Consider the following 19,096-nt stretch of genomic DNA (forward strand, 5'->3'; position numbering starts at 1 on the left):
GGAGGTTTTTAATTTTTTTTTTTGCTCTGGAGGGCATCCTGACATCCCCCTGCTTCCTTTCCACACCCCCCTCGCTCTACCCCTCTTTCTGTCTCTCTGTCACCACAGAGCTCTTTTCTGCCTTGTGGTGATAATCAGACACATTACCTCTGCGAACCTCTCATCCTCTCTTTCTTTCTCTCTCAATTCCTCTCTCTCCTCAACACTCTGCCTTTGCAGAAATACTGGACTGGTGAATTCCTGCCCTGGGGCAGCCTTATGGTCTTGTGGGGCGTGATGTTCCTGTGCAAACTACCCAGGACACAGAAACAAAAGAACAAAAGAGAAGCCCCCCGCCACAAGCACACCACGCAGGTGTAAGTAGTGCTCTTGATGAGGCCTTCAGCCCCACCCACTACAACTCCGCCTGTAATGGCACAGGCCTGTCACAGCAGGCTAGTTTTAAGCAGGCCTGCAGAGAAGAAGAATGGAAGAGGAACAGGGAGTGCAGATGTACACTTCACACCTGCAGGGCAGTGACAGTGAAACACTGAGAGGAAGAGGCTCATTCAGAAGATAGCTGTGCTATCAGGACTTTTAAAGGGCCTTTATAATGGAAAGCCCAGTATTATGTACTATTTTAAGTTTGAGGATGTATGTAAACAATGTCTCAAATACCATTCAGCCCCCAATCCATACAGTCCATACATGGAGTAATATGTTTCAGCTGGGATTGCTATTTGAATGAGACAGAATATTGGACAGTCTTTCAGGATAGAAGTCATTTTCATATATCAGTCTCAAAGACACAGTAACAAAAAAGAAAGTTCATAAATGGACTTTTACAAGTCAAAAAGTTCATAAGTGCGACAAAAGTACAATGTGCAATGATCATACTTGAGCCTTAAAACATTGTCAGACAATTAGAGTGAAAATGGCATCTGACTAAACTAGAAGTATTCCGGTCCGCCTGGAAGGATAGCCTTATACACTATAGAAGGGCACTTACTGCAGCACGTTCAACCTATCTCTCCTATATGATTGAAAGTTATAAGAGTAATCCTGTATTATTATTTAGCACAATTTCTAAGTTGACTAAGAACCAAACATTTACTGAACCCCAGATGTCGTCAGCCTACAGCAACAATGATTTTATGAATTTCTTCAGTGATAAAATTGAAATGATCAGGCAAAAAATTCAAAATGCACAGTTAACCTGCTGCCCTGCTACAAGCCTGCTGCCCTACAAAGCTAATCCAGATCTTGAGTACAGTGTAACTACTGCGGAGAGGCTGGAATTGTTTACCTTACTTCAACAAACTGAGCTAGTTCAAATTATTTCCTCCTCAAAATCTCCTACTTGCGTATTAGATCCATTTCCTACAAGATTACTCAAAGAAAGTTTGCCAAAAATATCCAAGCGTATTCTGTCAATGATAAACTCCTCTCTTAGCCTTGACTATATTCCAAAAACTAAATTAAGAAACCTAATCTTGATCCCTGCAGGCTTTCAAATTATATATCTCAAATCTTCCCTTTATAGCAAAGATTTTGGATAAAGCTGTGGCACAACAACTAAGTTTCTATTTGCATACACACATACATGAAAATTTTCAGTCCGAATTTAGGCCTCATCATAGTACAGAGACAGCACTAGTGAAAATTGTAAAGATCTCTTATTATTTTCCCAGTTTCTTTCCCAGTTCTGCTTGATCTGAGTGTGACATTTGATATGATAGACCAATCTATCTTACTAAACAGGCTTGATAACCATTTAGGAGTAACAGGACTAGCTCTTTCCTGGTTCAGATCCTTCCTGAGTGATAGCCATCAGTTTGTGAATGTAAACAGCCAATTCCCTATTCGTACAAAAGTATGGTGTTCCACAAGGCTCTGTTTTAGGACCTCTATTATTCACATTATATATGCTACCACTGGGTACCATTATCAGTAAACATGGCATCAATTTCCACTGCAACGCTGATGACACACGATTGTATATATCAACTAAACCAGATGATTTAATTTAATAAGATTGAGGACTGTGTTAAAGACATAAAAACCTGGATGTTGAGTAACTTCCTCCTACTCAAATCGGACAAAACAGAGGTTCTTCTTGGTCCAAAAGCTGCTGGAAATGAATTTAACGCTTAAACTTAATAGTTTCTCTGGTTATCAGGTACATCTGTAAAAAATCTTGGTGTCTACAATAGATCCCGATCTGTCCTTTGATGCACATATAAGCAATATTACTAAAATAGCTTTCCTGCATCTTCACAATATTGCCAAATTAAGAAATGCACTGTCTGTACAGGATGCAGAAAACCTAGTTCATGCATTTATTATTTCAAGGCTTGATTACTGTAATGCCCTGCTGTCTGGGTGTTCCAGCAAAAGCCTTAACAAGCTTCAGTCCAGAACACCGCAGCCGGAGTCCTCACAAGAAGCAGAAAGTTTGACCATATCAGCCCAGTTCAAACCTACACTGGTTGCCAGTTAAATTCTGCATTGAGTACAAAATTCTTTCTAAATTCTAAATGGCCCCTTAGTACCTGAGTGAACTTCTCTCTTGTTATGAACCATCACGTCTACTTAGATCACAAGGTGCTGGCTTACTATTAGTACTTAGAATTAATAAAGTTACATCAGAGAATAGAGCCTTTTCATACACTATATGGACAAAAGTATTGGGACACCTATGCATTACACATACAGGTTCTTTTATGCATCCCATTCTAAATCCATAGACATTAATATGGAGTTGGTTCCCCCTTTGCAACTATAACAGCTTTCACTCTTCTAGGAAGATTTCTACAAGAGTTTGAAGTGTGTCTGTGGGAATTTTTGTCCAATTCATCCAGGAGAGTATCTCGCTATCTCTGTTCGTGTTCATCCCAAAGGTGTTCAGTGGGGTTGAGGTCAGGGATCTGTGTGGGCCAGTCAAGTTCTTCCTCACCAAACACACCCAGCCATGCCTTTATGGACCTTGCTTTGTGCACTAGGGCTCAGTCATGCTGGAACAGTAAAGGTTCTTCCCCAAACTGTTCCCACAAAGTTTGAGGCATACAATTGTCCAAAATGTCTTGGTTTGCTGAAGCATTAAGATTTCCTTTCACTGGAACTAAGGGGTCTAGGCCACTCCCTGAAAAACAACCCCATAGCATCATCCCACTTTACAGTTGGCAGAATACTTTTCCACTGCTTCAGAGTCCAGTGGCACCACTCACCACTCAGTATAAGAAATTCTGAGAGGAGTATACATTATCTACACAAATATTCATCTACATTGTCAGAGTGATGCCATTAACACTATCCTCTATTAATCTGCAGCTTTGCACAAAACAGATGCTTTTGAAATATATAATGTGTGAATGTTATCTGTAAACCCACTGGCACTTCCCTAACAGGAACTTTTGCTCTCAGATATTCCTGAATTCTTCATAACAGGGTCTCAACAAGATGGAAATTCCTTAGACATTCTGGTCCATGTTGACATTATTACATCAAGTAATTGTGCAGATCTGTCAGCTGCAAAATCTCCCATTGTACCACATACCAAAGGTGCTCTATTGGATTCAGATCTGGTGACTGGGAAAGCCACAGGAAGTTCACAGACCCCATCGTCATGTTCATATAAGCAGTTTGAAATTACTTGTGCTTTGAAGCAGCCATTAAAAGATGGATACATTCTGGACAGGGATGCACATGGCTTGCAGCAGTGCTCAGACAGGCTGTAGCATTCAAATAATGCTAGATTGGTATCAGGGAACCCCATGTGTCAAGAAAACATTCCCCACACCATTACACAACCACTACACGCTTGACCTGTTGACTCAAGGCAGGTTGGGTCCATGAATTTCTGCTGTTCATGTCAAATTCTGATTCTATCTCCTGCATGTTGCAGGACAAACTGAGATTCATCAGGCAAGGGGACTTTTTTATCAGCAGTCCAGTTTTGGTGAACCTGAGCCCACTGCAAGCAGGAGCAGACCCCGCTGTTGTAGCCCATCCAAAGTTTTACGTGTTGTGCATTCAGAGATGCTTTTCTGATCACCACTGTTGTAAAGAGTCTGGCCATCTCCTCTGACCTGACCTCTCTCAACAACAAGGTGTTTCTACCCACAGAACTGCTGGTTACTGGATATTTTTGGGTTTTTTCACCATTCTGCACCAAACCCTGCAACACATGAAAAGCCCAGCCATTTCTGAATGCTCCATCACTCCATCTGGTCATATCTGAGTCATTTATTCCCCCCATTCAGATGTTAGATGTGAAAAATAATGAAGCTCTTGAGCCATGCCTGCATAATTTCATGCTGCCACATGATTGGTTAATTGGAAAATTGCATGACTCAGCAGGTGTACTGGTGGCCTGTAACTGTATGCGTTGAATAGACGGATTAAACAGGCCAAAGGTTTAAATACATTTATATTTTTAGACCCAGACACTGCATGACATCACAACTCACAGTTGAAACTCCACAAAACTAAACTCACATAAAACATTGTTTTTACACAGAGCAGGGGGCAAAGAAAAAAAAAGACTCTCAAAGTACAAAGCCTCACACACACATACAATCTCCTTCAGTTTTTAAGACACAACACATATTCTGGCTCCCTCTTGTGGTCATAGTTGTGTATCACATCAGTCAGCAAACAACCTGGGTTCAAATAGACATTCAGTTCCAGAGCAAAGTGAACAGGACACAGGAGGTGGAGAAAGAAGAGATGTTTGAGAGGGAGGACAAGAAAGAGAGGAAAGACAAGCTGGATTCTAAAAGGGGATTTGGTGACACATTTTAAAAGGGGTGGACGATATGATGAAATGGCATCGTTACTACAATAAACTACAGCACTGTGAAAAAGTCAAAGACCACCTTTCACTGATTTACTTTTCCAGTCAAAATGGGTAAGCTATTTATTTTTCAGCAGCAGAAAAAAAGAAAACATAATTTAAAATAATTACACAGAAGCCTCAACAACCAAGGCCCAATCCTATTTCAGCCCTTGCCCCTACCCTTTGCGCGTTCACATGTAGGGGTAGGGTGTCCTGCTTTTTGTTGAGATAGAGGGGTAGGGTGATGTGTTGGGGACACATAGCTCTGTAAATGGAGGTTTTTCTGAGGCGCACACCAAATGGAGTGTCATGAGAAAAAAAGAAAAAAACCAAGATGGCTGAGCAAGTGACCAATGAAAAAAGTGTTTCCTTTTCGTAGGGAAAGATTTCAACCACTAACCCTTGTAACTCAGTTCCAAGGGGCAAGGTGACGCTCGAAAACAAGGGGTCTTAAATCAGATCCTTTCCGAAATATCTTCTGAAAATTAATAACTTCATGGGTGTTTTGACTTAAAATTACCTAAACGAAGGGAGGCCTTTGACTTTAGTACAGTACTCTATGTCACAATGCACGTTTCTGAGTATATCATGGTTATCGGTAGTAATTCTAGAACACTGAACGAGTGCATGTTTAATTAACAAGAGGTTTAAAAGAGGCTCCAAGCTGGCAGGACTACCCTCTTGTTGAGAGACAGTGAGTTTGAGTCCTGATGATGCACTAAAGCATGGGTGCACAACTCTGGTCCTGGAGGGCCAGTGTCCAGCATGGTCTTGTAGTTCCCCTGCTCAAACACACCCTGGAGTTGAATCAGTTGTGTTTGAGCAGGGAAAACCCCAAAATGTGCTGGGCACTAGCCCTCCAGGACTGGAGATGTGCACCTCTACGCTAAAGTAAAAAAAGTTCATTTTAAAAAACATTCCCATACTTTTGATAGCTTGATATTCAATGTGGCACTACTGGTGCATTTTGTCTGTTCCAACTTATCAAACTTCAGAAGAATGAAATGTTATGATATCGTGTCTTCAAGTATCATGATGTTGCATTTCTGCCATATCGCCCAGCCCTTAATTTTTACTAAGTTCACAAACGTTAGGTGTCACAGTGCAGGTATATGATGCTACTACTGAACTGCTCTTAAAATCCTGGAGGAACCCATTTGTTCCTGAACTCGAGCTTCTTCCACTGAGCTTCATATAACTGGATTATTAAAGCCCATTTATTTATTTATTTCTCAGCCCTTTATTCATAGTCCAGATTACACAACGGTCTTGGATCTTCAAAATATGTGCAAGCAAGCACTCTTGTCCTCTCATGTCCTCTCAGTGTGAGTAATAGGCGAGTGTCCTCTCTTTCATCTTCTTAAATGGGGCCCTCTAACTTCCAGTGTCCTTCATAGTTCTAAACCTGAGGATAAACAGCATTATCTGGGAGCAACAATGTCCAAACTGAAATCAAACCCAGCTCTCCCTGGCTCCTCAGCCTTGTATCGGTGGAGCAGACTGAAGGGAGCATCTGTAGGGCTTTTGACAGAGACTGGAACACAGCCCAAGTCTCTGAATCACAGTATCAGCATAATTTTGAGTTCTAATCTGCAAAATACTTGTTTCCTTTTCATCTAGCAGAGGTCAGAGACATAGTCGAAGTCTCTGAACCAGTCCTGGTCTTTGCGGGAAAGTGTCCGACGCTCGCGTGGCGGAGTCAGAGCGGGAGCCTCCGTGGTAAATTCAGCGTCAAAATTACTGACGTCTTCCTTATCTCCTACAGAGGGCACGAAGGGAGGCATCACTTTCCTCTGCAGGAGAGCCTCCCATTCTATATTCTACACGATAAGAAAAACAAAGACAGATTTTAGAAATCATTAACTGTTCATGATGCTTTGGCAAGAGCCTAATGTCATTTTACATGTACATCCCAGTGTACTGTGATTTTCCATGTTCAATCCCTCAAACTGCAGCTTTATTATTCAGTTGTTAATCAAAATCTTAATTTTCAGTTACTAACTATACATAACTATAAATTTAAGGAACAGAACTTGAGAGTGTGTGTGTTACTGTGAATATCACCCTGATTTGGTCATGAGTCAAAACCGTACATCATCACAGCCTTGATGTTCCTAAACTTAATATGGCATTTCTGCAAATTTCATGCATTTAATTTCTATTTATCTACTAAATTTAACATACTGGTGCAAAATACAAAATTAAACATTAAACGCACCATAACTTTAGCACAAGCCACATTCTATTAAATTCAGCAAATAATTCATAATAATGTTCAGATTTTCACTTAATTTACTTTCACATAATTTGACCTGGTCACCCAAACTTGTGTGATCAGAACCAACTGTTGTAATGTAAGTTACAGTCATATCCAAAAGTTTGGGCACGCCAAATTCCATTTTGTTGATTTTCTGTCAAAGTGAAAATCTGCACAATTAAATGCATAATGACTATTTATTTGCTTGATTTAACATATCAGAGGAAATAATAAAACATCCAATGTGGCCTGTGCAAAAGTAACAGCACATTTTATGTTCTATTTCTTTCTAATATGTTAATCTGTGTGTAAAATTGTGCATTAAAATTTGCAAGTAAATGCTATATATGTGTGTGTTCTCTGTAGAGGATGTGCTCACTTGTGTGTACTTAGAAAATCAACAAAATATTTAATTTAATTTGACTAGGGGTATTCAATCTTTTGCATATGACTGTGTGTAGTTATGAGAGTGATGAATTGAAATGTGGACCCACATACAGACCCTTAGAGTTTAAGAGCTTAAACTGAACGGAGCAGAAGATTTTGACAAAGACATCCCATTAGCCAGGATTATAGGCCATGTGTTTGTGTGTGTGTGAGAGAGAGAGAGATTGAATTTTCTCACCCTAAAGAAAGGCTGTTTCTTCACATCCTCTGCGTCTCTTTCAGTGGAGCCCAACCTCCTCTCAGGGTTCCGTCTGAGCAACTAGCAACAGAAAACCACACAACAGCTGCCAATCAAACACCCAGCCAATAAAGGAGCTGCAGCAAATGTTAATGAGTGGACTATGTGTTACTTCTGATTCACTGGCAGTGTGCTTGAGTATTAACTTTGAAAATTTCATTATTTTTGTACTTTGTAAGTGCAGCACCTCTGTTATTGTCCCTGTCATTGTAATTGTCATTTATTCTCACTATTATTATTATTATTAAGTCATTTCTGACTCTGGACAACCATATGGATAGTGTTTCTCCTGAATCTCCATCTTCAGTTTGGATCCTCAGGCTGCTAAAGGGCTGGTTCATGATTCCTCTGATTGTATCCATTCGTCTTGTAGCTGGTCATTCTCTTCCTCTTTTACCTTCAACTCTTCCAAGCATAATGGTCTTTTCCAATGAATTGGTCCTTCTTAGAATGTCAAAAGTAAGATCTCCCCAATAATTTTGTTTCGTTTATATTATAATGATCTAAATTACACAGAGCTTATTAGCAGGGACGCACTGATCTGAAATTCCTGAGCTGATATAATAACTGGTAATTAACACCTTTTTGTGGCTGGTAACAATACCAATAACCCATCATTACACTGCATTTTGAAACAAGTTCACACTATAATCCATGTATAAAATGCAGTGAGTGTAAAACAGGTTAAAACTCTAAATACAGATCAGTGATTCATTCTCTGCGCCACAAATCAGACAAACTTTCAAAGAATTATTGTTCTATCTATAGCCATTCACAACACTGAATGTAACACTAGGAGTTTTGACCAAAGACTATTATGTCTTTCTGTTTTTGGTATAGCAGTGGTGTGCTTAAAAACAGGATGCTAAATAATTTATTGTTATAATTTATTGTTATAATTTTTGGCCATAATTTCCGTATGAATATTAATAACTAAAATGTAAGTTTCAATAATAATAATAATATAAAAAAGTAAAAGATCACAATCAGTATTTCACCTCTCATTCTCTTATCAAAAAAGCTAGACATTTTTCACACCACTGTTCTAACTCTTATGGAGGCTGTGCTATGATGTGATCGGTAGAGGGTCCTCACCCGTCTCATTAGGCTGATGGCCTCTGTAGAAAGGAATCGTGGGTAACGTACTTCATCATTTACAATGCTGTCAAACACCTCCTCCTCATCATCACCTGGGAAAGGGGACTAAACACACACACAGAGTTTACAAATGTGGTATTCTTGGAGATAAAATGATAAAATAAATAAAAAATTTCTAACATTCGATTATGACAACCACAAACACAGACACGTGAACTGACCTCTCCGACCAGCATTTCATATATGAGCACCCCGAGCCCCCACCAGTCCACAGCTCGAGTGTAGGAAGAATCAGTCAAAACCTCTGGAGCCAAAAACTCAGGAGTACCACAGAACGTACTCGTCCTGTCCCCATAACCCATCCCTACAGTGAGAGAAGCAAGAAAGAAAGTAATAAGTGAGATGAAATGTCAAGTTAAAGTTACTGAACAATAGGTCTCTTAGGGTCTAAATTATAGAAAACAGTATTATCCTCAATTCTTTAAGTAAATAAAATGCTGATGGTATAAGGAGTGTTTCAGCTGAACAAGGTACAGTACAGAGCAGCCAATCAGAACAGAGATAATTTACATATATAAGCCTTAAAGGCACAGTAACAAAAATGCTGTTTAATTCTAAGGGATAAAGAGAAACAAATTACAAGAAATATGTAGGATATTGCTCCTTTAAGACTAATAACTTAGTTATTAAAAAGCCTACAGCTGTTTAAGGGGTTATTACACTTTCCAAAAGTGTCCAAAAGTTTGTAGACACCTGCTTATTTAATGTTTCTTCTGAAAACAAGGGCAGGAAGTTTGCCCACCATTGCTGCAGTAACAGCTTCTACTGTTCTGAGAAGGCTTTACACCAGATGTTGGAACATTGCTGTGTGGATTTGATTGCATTCAGCCAAAAGAGCATTAGTGAGGTCAGGTCCTGATGTTGGATGATCAGTTCTGGAACACAGTTCTAACGCTCCACAATCCAATGCTGGGGGTCTTTATACCCCTCTAGCTGACGTTTGGCATTAGGCATTGTGACCTTACGCTCACATGTGGCTGCTCCACAGCATCTGATTCTATTGGTCAATGCTTTTCTTTGGAGCTGTGAGTGTGTGACTGAACACCTGCGTCTGCAACGGGTGCACCTTAAAGTTGCTGAATTAATTTGAAGGGCTGTCTGGATAATTTTGGACATATGTATGACCCTATAATTGAGTAATCACAAATGTGTACACACCTTCTTTGCAAAGACCGAAGTCAGCAATCTTCACGAAGCCCTCAGTGTCCAGCAGCAAGTTATCCAGCTTCAGATCCCTATCAGAAAAAGGGAGATTATCTTATAAATTATACACCACAGGAAGTGTGGGTCTGTTTATGTGTATAAGGGGTTGTGCAAATACATTAGTACATCCTGATTTATTGACCTAAAAAACTTGAATCAAAGGCAAAAGTTTTACACCACTCCATGCATGATTTGTGTTTATATCGTTGTGTGAGATGCTTGTCTTGCTTACCTGTACACAATCTTATTGTCATGAAGGAACTGTAGGCCCAGAACCACACAAGCAGCATAAAACCTGATAGACAAACACACATACAAAAAAGTAAGAAGCAGAAAATGCAGCCAACTTCTAAGACTGAACTTTGGAGGTGTGGAAAAATATCCCTGCAGACTTCTTTGAAAAACTCATAAGCAAGTCTCCTGAAAAGAATGGAAGCTGTAATAAAGGCAATGGGTGGACACACTTAATACTGAAAAAGTTGATATTATGTTTAGATGTTGAGGCTTCTGTGTATTGTTCGGTTAAATGTTTTTTCTGCTTTTTCCTTGATGCTAAAAATGAATAACTTGTACTTAATGGCTGTTTTGATTTCAAATTAAATAAATAAATGGTGGCCTCTGACTTTTGCACAGCACTGTATAATGTAAAACATATATTAATATATTGTATATTAGTATTATATTAGTAAAGGGCCAAAGTATAAGAAACAATGCTGAGCCTTTCCAGAATTCCAAAATATTTTACTGGAAAAAAAATATATAAGGAAGCCTTTAAAAACCTTCATGAAAAACAATCATATAAACACTACGTGGTTAAAAGAATTCATATAAATGTGCATGCAAATCAGGTTACCTAAAGTAAGAGGGAGCAGCTGGGAGATATTAAGCATTATTATCATGCATCACTGTTGATTAACAGAGAAGGTTAACATTTAACCTGTTTATTTTTCTGTAATCAAACAATTGAGCTTAACTAAGTAATCGTGACAGCAATAGGTTTGATTTTTTTCCCTAACACACAGACACACACACACACACACACACACACACACTTACACAGAGCGTGGCTCAGAGAAGACGTCAGCGTGGATGTGCATCATCAGGTCTCCTCCAGCCGTGTACTCCATAACAAAACAAACATGCTCCTCCGTCTGAAAACACCCAAACAGGTTCACCAGGAACGGGTGATGAGAACTGTTCACTGTCTCAAAGATCCGCTTCTCACACATCAGACTGAGAGAGAGAGAGAGAGAAAGAGAGAGAGAGAGAGAGAGAAAGAGAGAGAGAGAGAGAGAGAGAGAGAGAGAGAAATACAGTCAAGACATATACCTCAAAATAAGTGTTATTAAATTAGCTTTATATCTAAACTGAAGAGCAGTCAATATTCTATTAAAGGGCCTATATTCTACATTGTTCTTGTACTTTATATTAATCTGAGGTCAATGTATAAAATATGTGTCATTTTATGCACCAAAAGCAGCCATAATTCATTTTTACTTGACCATTTTCCAACATTTCCTTATCCCTTAGAATTAACCAGGCTGTTTTTGTTACTGCGCCTTCAAGACTAACATATGTAAATTACCTCTGTTTTGATTGGCTGTGCCTCAGTCACTCTTTACATTTAACTATGTATATATATATATATATATATATATATATATATATATATATATATATATAAAAATTAATTAGTTTTTGTGAAAAATAATCCATGATATGGGCTCTTTAACATGTTTAACACATCTTTATAGTGCCAGTATACAACAGCTACTACAGCACCCGTCGTCACTGATTTAACAACACCTTAAAAAGAGAGAGTTTTGTACATTTGGCGATTTTGCTAGACATAACTGAGAATACGAAATTATTGTAGGTGTTGATTTGAGTCAAAGCATAGTGGATGATATGAGAAGAGTTTAAGACCATTTGTGTGAGAGATGAGGAAATTCTGCCCTGAGTTTTTACCTCTCTACTTCATCTCGGGCTATAATGTCTCCTTTCTTCAGTGCTTTGATGGCGTACAGACTGCCAGAGCGCTTGTGCTCCGACAATAACACCTAAAAAATAAAACACATGGCAAAATGAATCAAACAGTTGGCAAAACATCATAAAGATACATATTTACTGTATATAAATAACAGCTCAATATCAGCAGCTCTTCAAGGCGGTTTAGTTATTTACCTTTTAAGGTAAAACAGCAAATAGTTTTTAAAGTGAGCGTTTGCATTCAAAATTTTAAACAGCAAAATATTTATGTTGATGAAGTTCTAAAAATTTTTGGTAACTATCAATTTTCTACATTTTTCTTGCATTTCATTTTTTTTCCCTGAGGTCCACTTCAGACATTTGTGATTTTATTAACCACAAAACAATCAGAATTCATTTTTATATGACCATTTCCAACCTTCCTCTGTCTGTTAGAACAGTGGTCACCAACACTCCCCCTAGAGATCTTCTTTCCTGCAGAGTTTAGTTACAATCTGCATCTGCAAGTTACTCCTCCCCTGTTCCTTAACACTAATGCCAATCAAGGACTTCTGAAGAAGTTAATTAAGTGGAGCAGATGTGGCAGACTGTGGAACTAGACTCTGTACGAAGGCAGTTCTCCAGGCCCGGGGTAGGTGACCACTGCCCTGTATAGTGCTTCATTTAAAAATCAACATGAAACACTCCTTATAACATCAGTGTGAACGGGCAGGCCTTTACTGATAGGAAAATATTAGGTGAATATATGTAAATGTGTTGGATTTTATGACATCACAAAAGCACTGGATTCAAAACAGGTTGTTTTGTCAGCCTAGTTTCCACACTGTAAAAAAACTGTTGTTTTAACTTAAAAAAAAATAGTGTTCGGGCTGCTTTAAAATTTTGATTTAATGGAATTTTAAATTGTAATTTAATGGAATAAAAATCTGTGTTTTATGCCCTATCAAATTATTATTTGAAGTTCAAATTAATCAAAAGACCAGACACTAACTTTAAGTTAAAACCCCAAAACATTATTTCAAAAAAGCAAGATCCACTGTCAATCATATGGGCCCTTTTAAGGATGCAAAAACAAGTAAAAAGAGTGATGCATTCCATAAGCTTGGTTCAAATGTGTACACCATTTGTACTAATGCAATTTTGAATTTGCACAAATTGCACTAAGAATATATACACAACACAATTATTGACAAAAGGAAATAAACTGAAAGACAAAACTGTGTGGATCTGTTCTGTGTGAAATCGATGCACATATTTGAATTGAATAAATACAATGTATCACTCATGCTTCAATACATTTAATGTGCACTCATTCAGGAACACATGGAAATACAAACTTGCTGATATAAACATGCTAATGTGTGTACACTGTGTACCTTGCCAAAATGTCCTCTTCCTAACACAGCGATGAGTCGAAAATCCTGTAAACAAAGCGGACCTTTGCTCTGCCTACACACACACACACACACACACACACACACACACACACACAAGCACACCGTAATTAACGTAAAGATGGCGCCCATGAAATTAAAGTGATGAGTGAGATGAGTGAACCATATGAACTGGCTTGTGACTGGGTCATCATTTCAAGCCTATACACTGAAAAAAAGTCTACGTAGCAAAAAATATAAACTAGTTTTTCAATTAGCAACGGCTATAAATCTTCATAATTCAAGAAATGAACTGCACAGTGTTTTGTCCAAATATAAAGGTAATAAACATGCAAAATAAATAACAAATCATATGAGGCAGACATGGAGAAGCTTTTCTCTGAAGTGTGAGCAAGGAAACCTGGAGTGGAGTAATTGCGTAATGCTTTGAGTGAGGAGCTGAAATGTCTGCTGCTCCACTCCACTCACACACTCTTGTGAATTCACATACAGACCTCTGGGGTTTATGGGGTTAATATGGAGTTAATATGAAAAGTTCATGATATCAAGCCTCCCTCAGGTATTGACTGTGAAAGGGTTCAGGTATCACACATTGTTTTGGCTTCATAAGCATAAAGCATCGACATTAGTGTGGATCTTTCTGCTACAAAATGCCAACAAAAGCAAAACTGGTGTAGGAATAAGTTTTGTCTTTAATGTAAGAGATAAAAACATTTCTTATGATATTATGACACCAAGTTCATTTGGGGTAGTAAGGGTGTAAAAAGCACTTCCATCAACATCTTGTGTGTGGGCGTGTGTGGGAACATCATGCTGTGTGTGCGTAGGTCACACTCCATGTTGGCCTGGTCTAGCGAGCTCCATATTGTGTGTCAGCAGGACACGTACCTGCGCTGGGAATTGTGGGAACTGACCCTGCTGACCTGTCGTTCTGGAGCCAAATCAGGAGGAGAGAATGGCTCTATAACCTGTAAACGAGAGAGAGAGAGAGAGAGAGAAAGAGAGAGAGAGAGAGAGAGAGAGAAGTTAATTTAATGCAACTATCTGGCTAAATGCCCAAATAATTTCATTACTACAATATTCATTTGTTGCGTTGGCATTCATTGCTATTCAATTCTCTGTGTATTATTCAGGACCTTCATCTTTTTTTAACCTACAAAAATGCAGCCAAAACTTCAATTAAAAAAAAAAGTTGGGACAGTATGTAAAATGCAAATAAAAACAAAAAGCCAGAGTTTGTCATAGTATGGGGGTTGTGTTAGTGCCCATGACAGGGGTAACTGGCACATCTGTTTACATGCCATTAATAATAAAAGACTGAAAAATAAAGTTTTGAAAAAAAAGTTGTTGAATTTAGATGATTCAGATGTGTGCACTGGTTCTTAAATTAAGTAAGTTAATTACATACATACACTAGTTATGTTGATGTAACATATTTTATCTATGTGGAGCCAATGTACACATTTGAAACAAGTACATTTAAAGCAAACTTTAAGCAACTTTTTACTCAGAATACACATTTTGGAGCTACATGTGCTGCTTTCTAGATGACGTCTTTTTCAGAGACGTCCATGCTTATTTCAACATTACAACACCACAGTACATTCTGCACTTGTTACAACAGCACGGCTGCGTAATCAGAGAGGGAAGGTGCTAGACTGGCCTGTCTGCAGTCCAGAACTGTTTCCGTTTCAGAACATGGCATTATGTCAACAAAGGCCCCAAACGGTTGCACAGCTAAGCACTTGTACAGAAGAATGGCAAAAAAGTCTGCAAACTGGATTGGTTTGTGTCGTAAGTTGACAAACAATTACTAAGCATTTTTAAAAGGAAAGGTGATGTAACACAGTGGTAAACAATGTCCTGTCGTCATAAAGTAAACATCAAATGTCATGTTTTGTACTGTCCACTGAATACAGGTCAAACAGCATTTCACATACTGTGCCAATGTTTTTGGAATTTGGGGTTGTATAGTACATATAATTTCAATGAATTTCAATCTAGCCATTGAAGCTAAAAGAGCAGAGATGCCTCAGAAAGAAACCATGTGTTTGAAATATTGAACAATGAGAAAAATGCTCAGTGAAAAAACACACTGCTGCTGACTCAGCTCTAAGTACTTCAGGTGAGAATATCGGAGCTATTTCTGTTCTTTTCTTTTCTAATTAAACAGTTTTGTAAAAGGTTTTAAGCTGGAAAGATCTGTTTATTGCAAAATCACAATAACCAGTTTTTCTCCACTGTACCACTGTTGAGCCTCCTCCATACACTGTTAGTACAGCCCATGAGCTGCTCTGCAACTACCACACCAACAAGGTCATCACATTTTAGCAAATTATGATTTTAAATATAGTTTAGAATGCTTTAAAATTGAAGTGTGTAATTTGACTATCTTTCTATGGAGGTCACACTTCACAATCAATTAATGCATCTAATTTTTGGATCTGCAGTGGACACTTCCCAGCTCTTGGGTAGCTTAGGGTTTAATGCCCCCTGAGGCCCCTGGCAGCTAGTGGCCCCTAGTCACTGGCCCTATTAGCCTGGTCAGTAATCCATCTCTGTATCTGTTCTGTTAGAAGGACAACTAAAAAGCACTAAACTAAAAATATTATTGTTTTTAAAGATGATTTGGGGAACGAATATTCAGGTAATCATTCTGTAATACAGTCTTATACAAAAGTCTGGAGACCCCTGGTCAAATTACATGTTTGTGAAGGTTAACATATCCTCTATAGGAAACTTAAATATGTCACATTTCTGCAAGTTTTTGCAGCACAATTTTTTTTGCTGAGTTTAAAAGACTGACTGAGGGAGGGAGGACAACTCTGAGAACTTCTGGGTAGCTTCTGCCTGTAGCTAGAAGGCCAGACCCCCCCAATAGCTGTAGCAGGACTGATGTAGGACAGAGGAACTGGGAGGAGTTGGGGTGTATGGGTGAGTATGTGAATTTATAGGGCATTAGACTGGAAGAGGAAGGGGTTTCAGACATGTTACTCCCCCTAAAACTTCAGTTATAACATAACTACATGGAAAAAAATTCAGGCTTTGAGATGACTGCCACTCCTGTTTTTAGCTATGTGATGTACTTCTGTTCATTTTTATAGATATAGTAGGTCAAACAGTGTCAGAAACCACTTAAGCAAGTCTATGACATGGTTTAAGGCAACTGTGTAACTGAGGTAACTGTGACTTAGGCATGTAAGGTGCACAGTGCTACCTCAATTACATCAACTCCCATTACTTATTAGCTACATTAGCCTCCAGCTCCAGTACAAAACTAATGAAGCACAATTCAGACACTGAACATGTCTTGACAGATCAACTACCTCTGGGGTAAAAGGGAGATGGTCTGCAGTACTGCATTGATGCCCTTCATTTTTTTAGGAAAGCAGGGCAGAGAGAAAGAGGACGCGGAAAGGAGAGCAGAATGGAGAAAGAGGACGAGAAAAGGATTACGGAACAACAGCGGAAACAGCTCAGGATGTTCTGAACTACTGTGGAAACCAAGTCACAGAAAAAGCTATAAAAAGGGAATCAAGCATTGTGAAAAAAAGAAAACAGACAGGCTGATCTATGGCACAGCAGGTCAGTGCACACATCATCTTTCAGTGTGTCTACTTTTTTCCTCTGTCTCTGATGTTCCCTCTTTATTCTCCTCCCTCTTTGTCTTCCTCTCTCTCTCCTTACTGTTAATTAGTTCTCTACAAAAAAATCTGCTTTGTAATTAATCCTGTAATCTCAGAACCCCACTGACCACACCATCTGTTTCCTCTCCTTACTCCTTCTCTTCCTCTCTTCCTCTCTCCCTCTCTCTCTCTCTCTCTGTTATCTTATTTAGCTCTGGTTAAAGTGTCTCTGATTGGTTTCCAATCGAGTTAATGCTGCCCAGTAAGCAGTCAGGATTAATTTAGCCTTTCTTTCTGAGCATTCTTTCTCTTTCACTCTTCTTTTCTTCATTTCTCTCTCACACTTTCTTTCCTATCTATCTTTTTCTCCCTCTCCCTCCATCTGCTTTTCTCTCTTCCTTTCTTACTCTCCTTTTCCCTCACTCTTTCTCTCTCCCCTTTTTCTCTCATTTTCCCTCCCCCTATCTTTTTTCTCTCTCTTCATTTCTCTGTCTCTCTCTCTATCTCATTCTTATTCTGTTTTACACTCTCTCTCCCTCTCTATCTCTCTTTTCTTTCTCTCCCTTTCTCTGTCTTTCCCTCTCTTACTCTCACTTTCTCTCTCCACTCTCACCTTTTTTCTTCTCTTAATCTATCCTCTCTCTCTTCTTTTCTTCCTCTCTCTCTCTCTCTCACTTTTTCCCTGTCTATCTTATTCTCCATCTCTCTCCATCCCCTTTTCTCATCCATTTTTTTCCCTCTCTCTTTCTTTCTCACTTTTTCTCCCTCACTCTTTCTTTCTCCCATTTTCTCTCTCCCTCTCTTTTTCTCATTTTCCCTCTCCCCTCTCTCTCTATCTCTATTTTTTTCATTTCTCTATATCTCTCCCTCTCTTTTTTCTCTCAGTGTCCCTCTCCCCTCTCTTTTCTTTCTCTCTCTGTCTTTCCCTCTCTTTTTTTTTCTCCCCCTTAATTTATCATTTTCTCTCTCTCCCTCTCCCCCTCTGTCTTCCCCCACTCTTTCTCTCTCCTATTCTCTCCTATCACTCCCCCTCTGTCTCTTAACCTTTCCTTCTTTCCTTCTCCCTCTCTTTATCTCTCTCTCTGTCACCCTCTCTTTATCTCTCTTTATCTCTCTCTCTCTCTCTCTCTCTCTCTCTCTCTCTGTCTCTCTCAGGCCCTGGGGCTGTATTTTCTTAGGCCTCACTGCTGGTTCAACAGAAGGGCACTGGATATCTTCCTCACTTCCTCCACCTCATTTAATTTACCACTCATGCATACACACACACATCACTATCTATTTTCTTCTTTACTAATTTGCTGTGTCATCCTCTCTCTCTCCCTCTCTCTCTCACCTGCAGTGCTGCGTCTGTACCGTCTCTGCGGCTCTCTGATCGTGGAGGAGATTCACTGTCCAGGGTCAGCTTCTCCACTGAGATCACTCTGAAATATGAACACACTTTCAGTAAAACAATCAATAACTCTCACTGACATTTCAGTAAAGATCAGCAAAATGATCTAAAAGAGTTTGTACCATGCAATACTATACTTAAAGGGGAATTCCACTAAATTCTCAAAATTTCTACATATCATGATTTTGTCATGATTTTGTCAGCATTTCCAGTGCAGAGTGAACCGTACTCTACATGAGTTCTCATGCCAAATTTGGTTGCCATTCTTACAGGGTTACCAAGCCTACAGAACCTCAACCTCACGGTTCTGTTGTGCGATGGGAAACGTTACTGATATTCAAGCAGGATACGGACAGTTCTGGTTTCAGATTTGTATCTGAAATTTGTCAGATTTGTATCTTAAAAATGCCATTATTGCATGTTTCTAAAGGTCCTCACCCTGTACTGTGTGTGTGTGAGTTGTGTGAGTAGCTGTTAGTCGAGGTGCTGGACGGGATCATATTCTTTAGCAGTCGGACCCAGGTGGCGATGTCCACATCCATCTGTTTAGCTCGCAAAAACGCTTTACCTAAAATAAA

The 19,096-nt window shown here is 39.1% G+C and overlaps 1 protein-coding gene across 3 annotated transcripts in view; it reads right to left on the reverse strand.

Moving 5' to 3' along the window:
• Positions 1-4,390: 4,390 nt before the first annotated feature.
• Positions 4,391-19,096, reverse strand: part of pkn1b (protein kinase N1b) — a 75,028-nt gene continuing 60,322 nt past the window's right edge. For all 3 annotated transcript variants that reach the window (XM_036566030.1, XM_036566029.1, XM_036566028.1), the window contains 12 exons: positions 18,957-19,086; positions 18,462-18,549; positions 14,391-14,470; positions 13,485-13,557; positions 12,088-12,179; positions 11,176-11,352; positions 10,352-10,414; positions 10,075-10,151; positions 9,078-9,220; positions 8,854-8,961; positions 7,699-7,779; positions 4,391-6,636 (listed from right to left, as the gene is read on the reverse strand). In XM_036566030.1, the coding sequence (XP_036421923.1) occupies positions 6,433-6,636; positions 7,699-7,779; positions 8,854-8,961; positions 9,078-9,220; positions 10,075-10,151; positions 10,352-10,414; positions 11,176-11,352; positions 12,088-12,179; positions 13,485-13,557; positions 14,391-14,470; positions 18,462-18,549; positions 18,957-19,086 (1,316 nt within the window). In that variant the 3' untranslated portion in view covers positions 4,391-6,432. The remainder of the gene's footprint in view (positions 6,637-7,698; positions 7,780-8,853; positions 8,962-9,077; positions 9,221-10,074; positions 10,152-10,351; positions 10,415-11,175; positions 11,353-12,087; positions 12,180-13,484; positions 13,558-14,390; positions 14,471-18,461; positions 18,550-18,956; positions 19,087-19,096) is intronic.

Source organism: Colossoma macropomum, unplaced genomic scaffold (assembly GCF_904425465.1).
Source record: "Colossoma macropomum unplaced genomic scaffold, Colossoma_macropomum, whole genome shotgun sequence".
Lineage (NCBI taxonomy): Eukaryota > Metazoa > Chordata > Actinopteri > Characiformes > Serrasalmidae > Colossoma > Colossoma macropomum.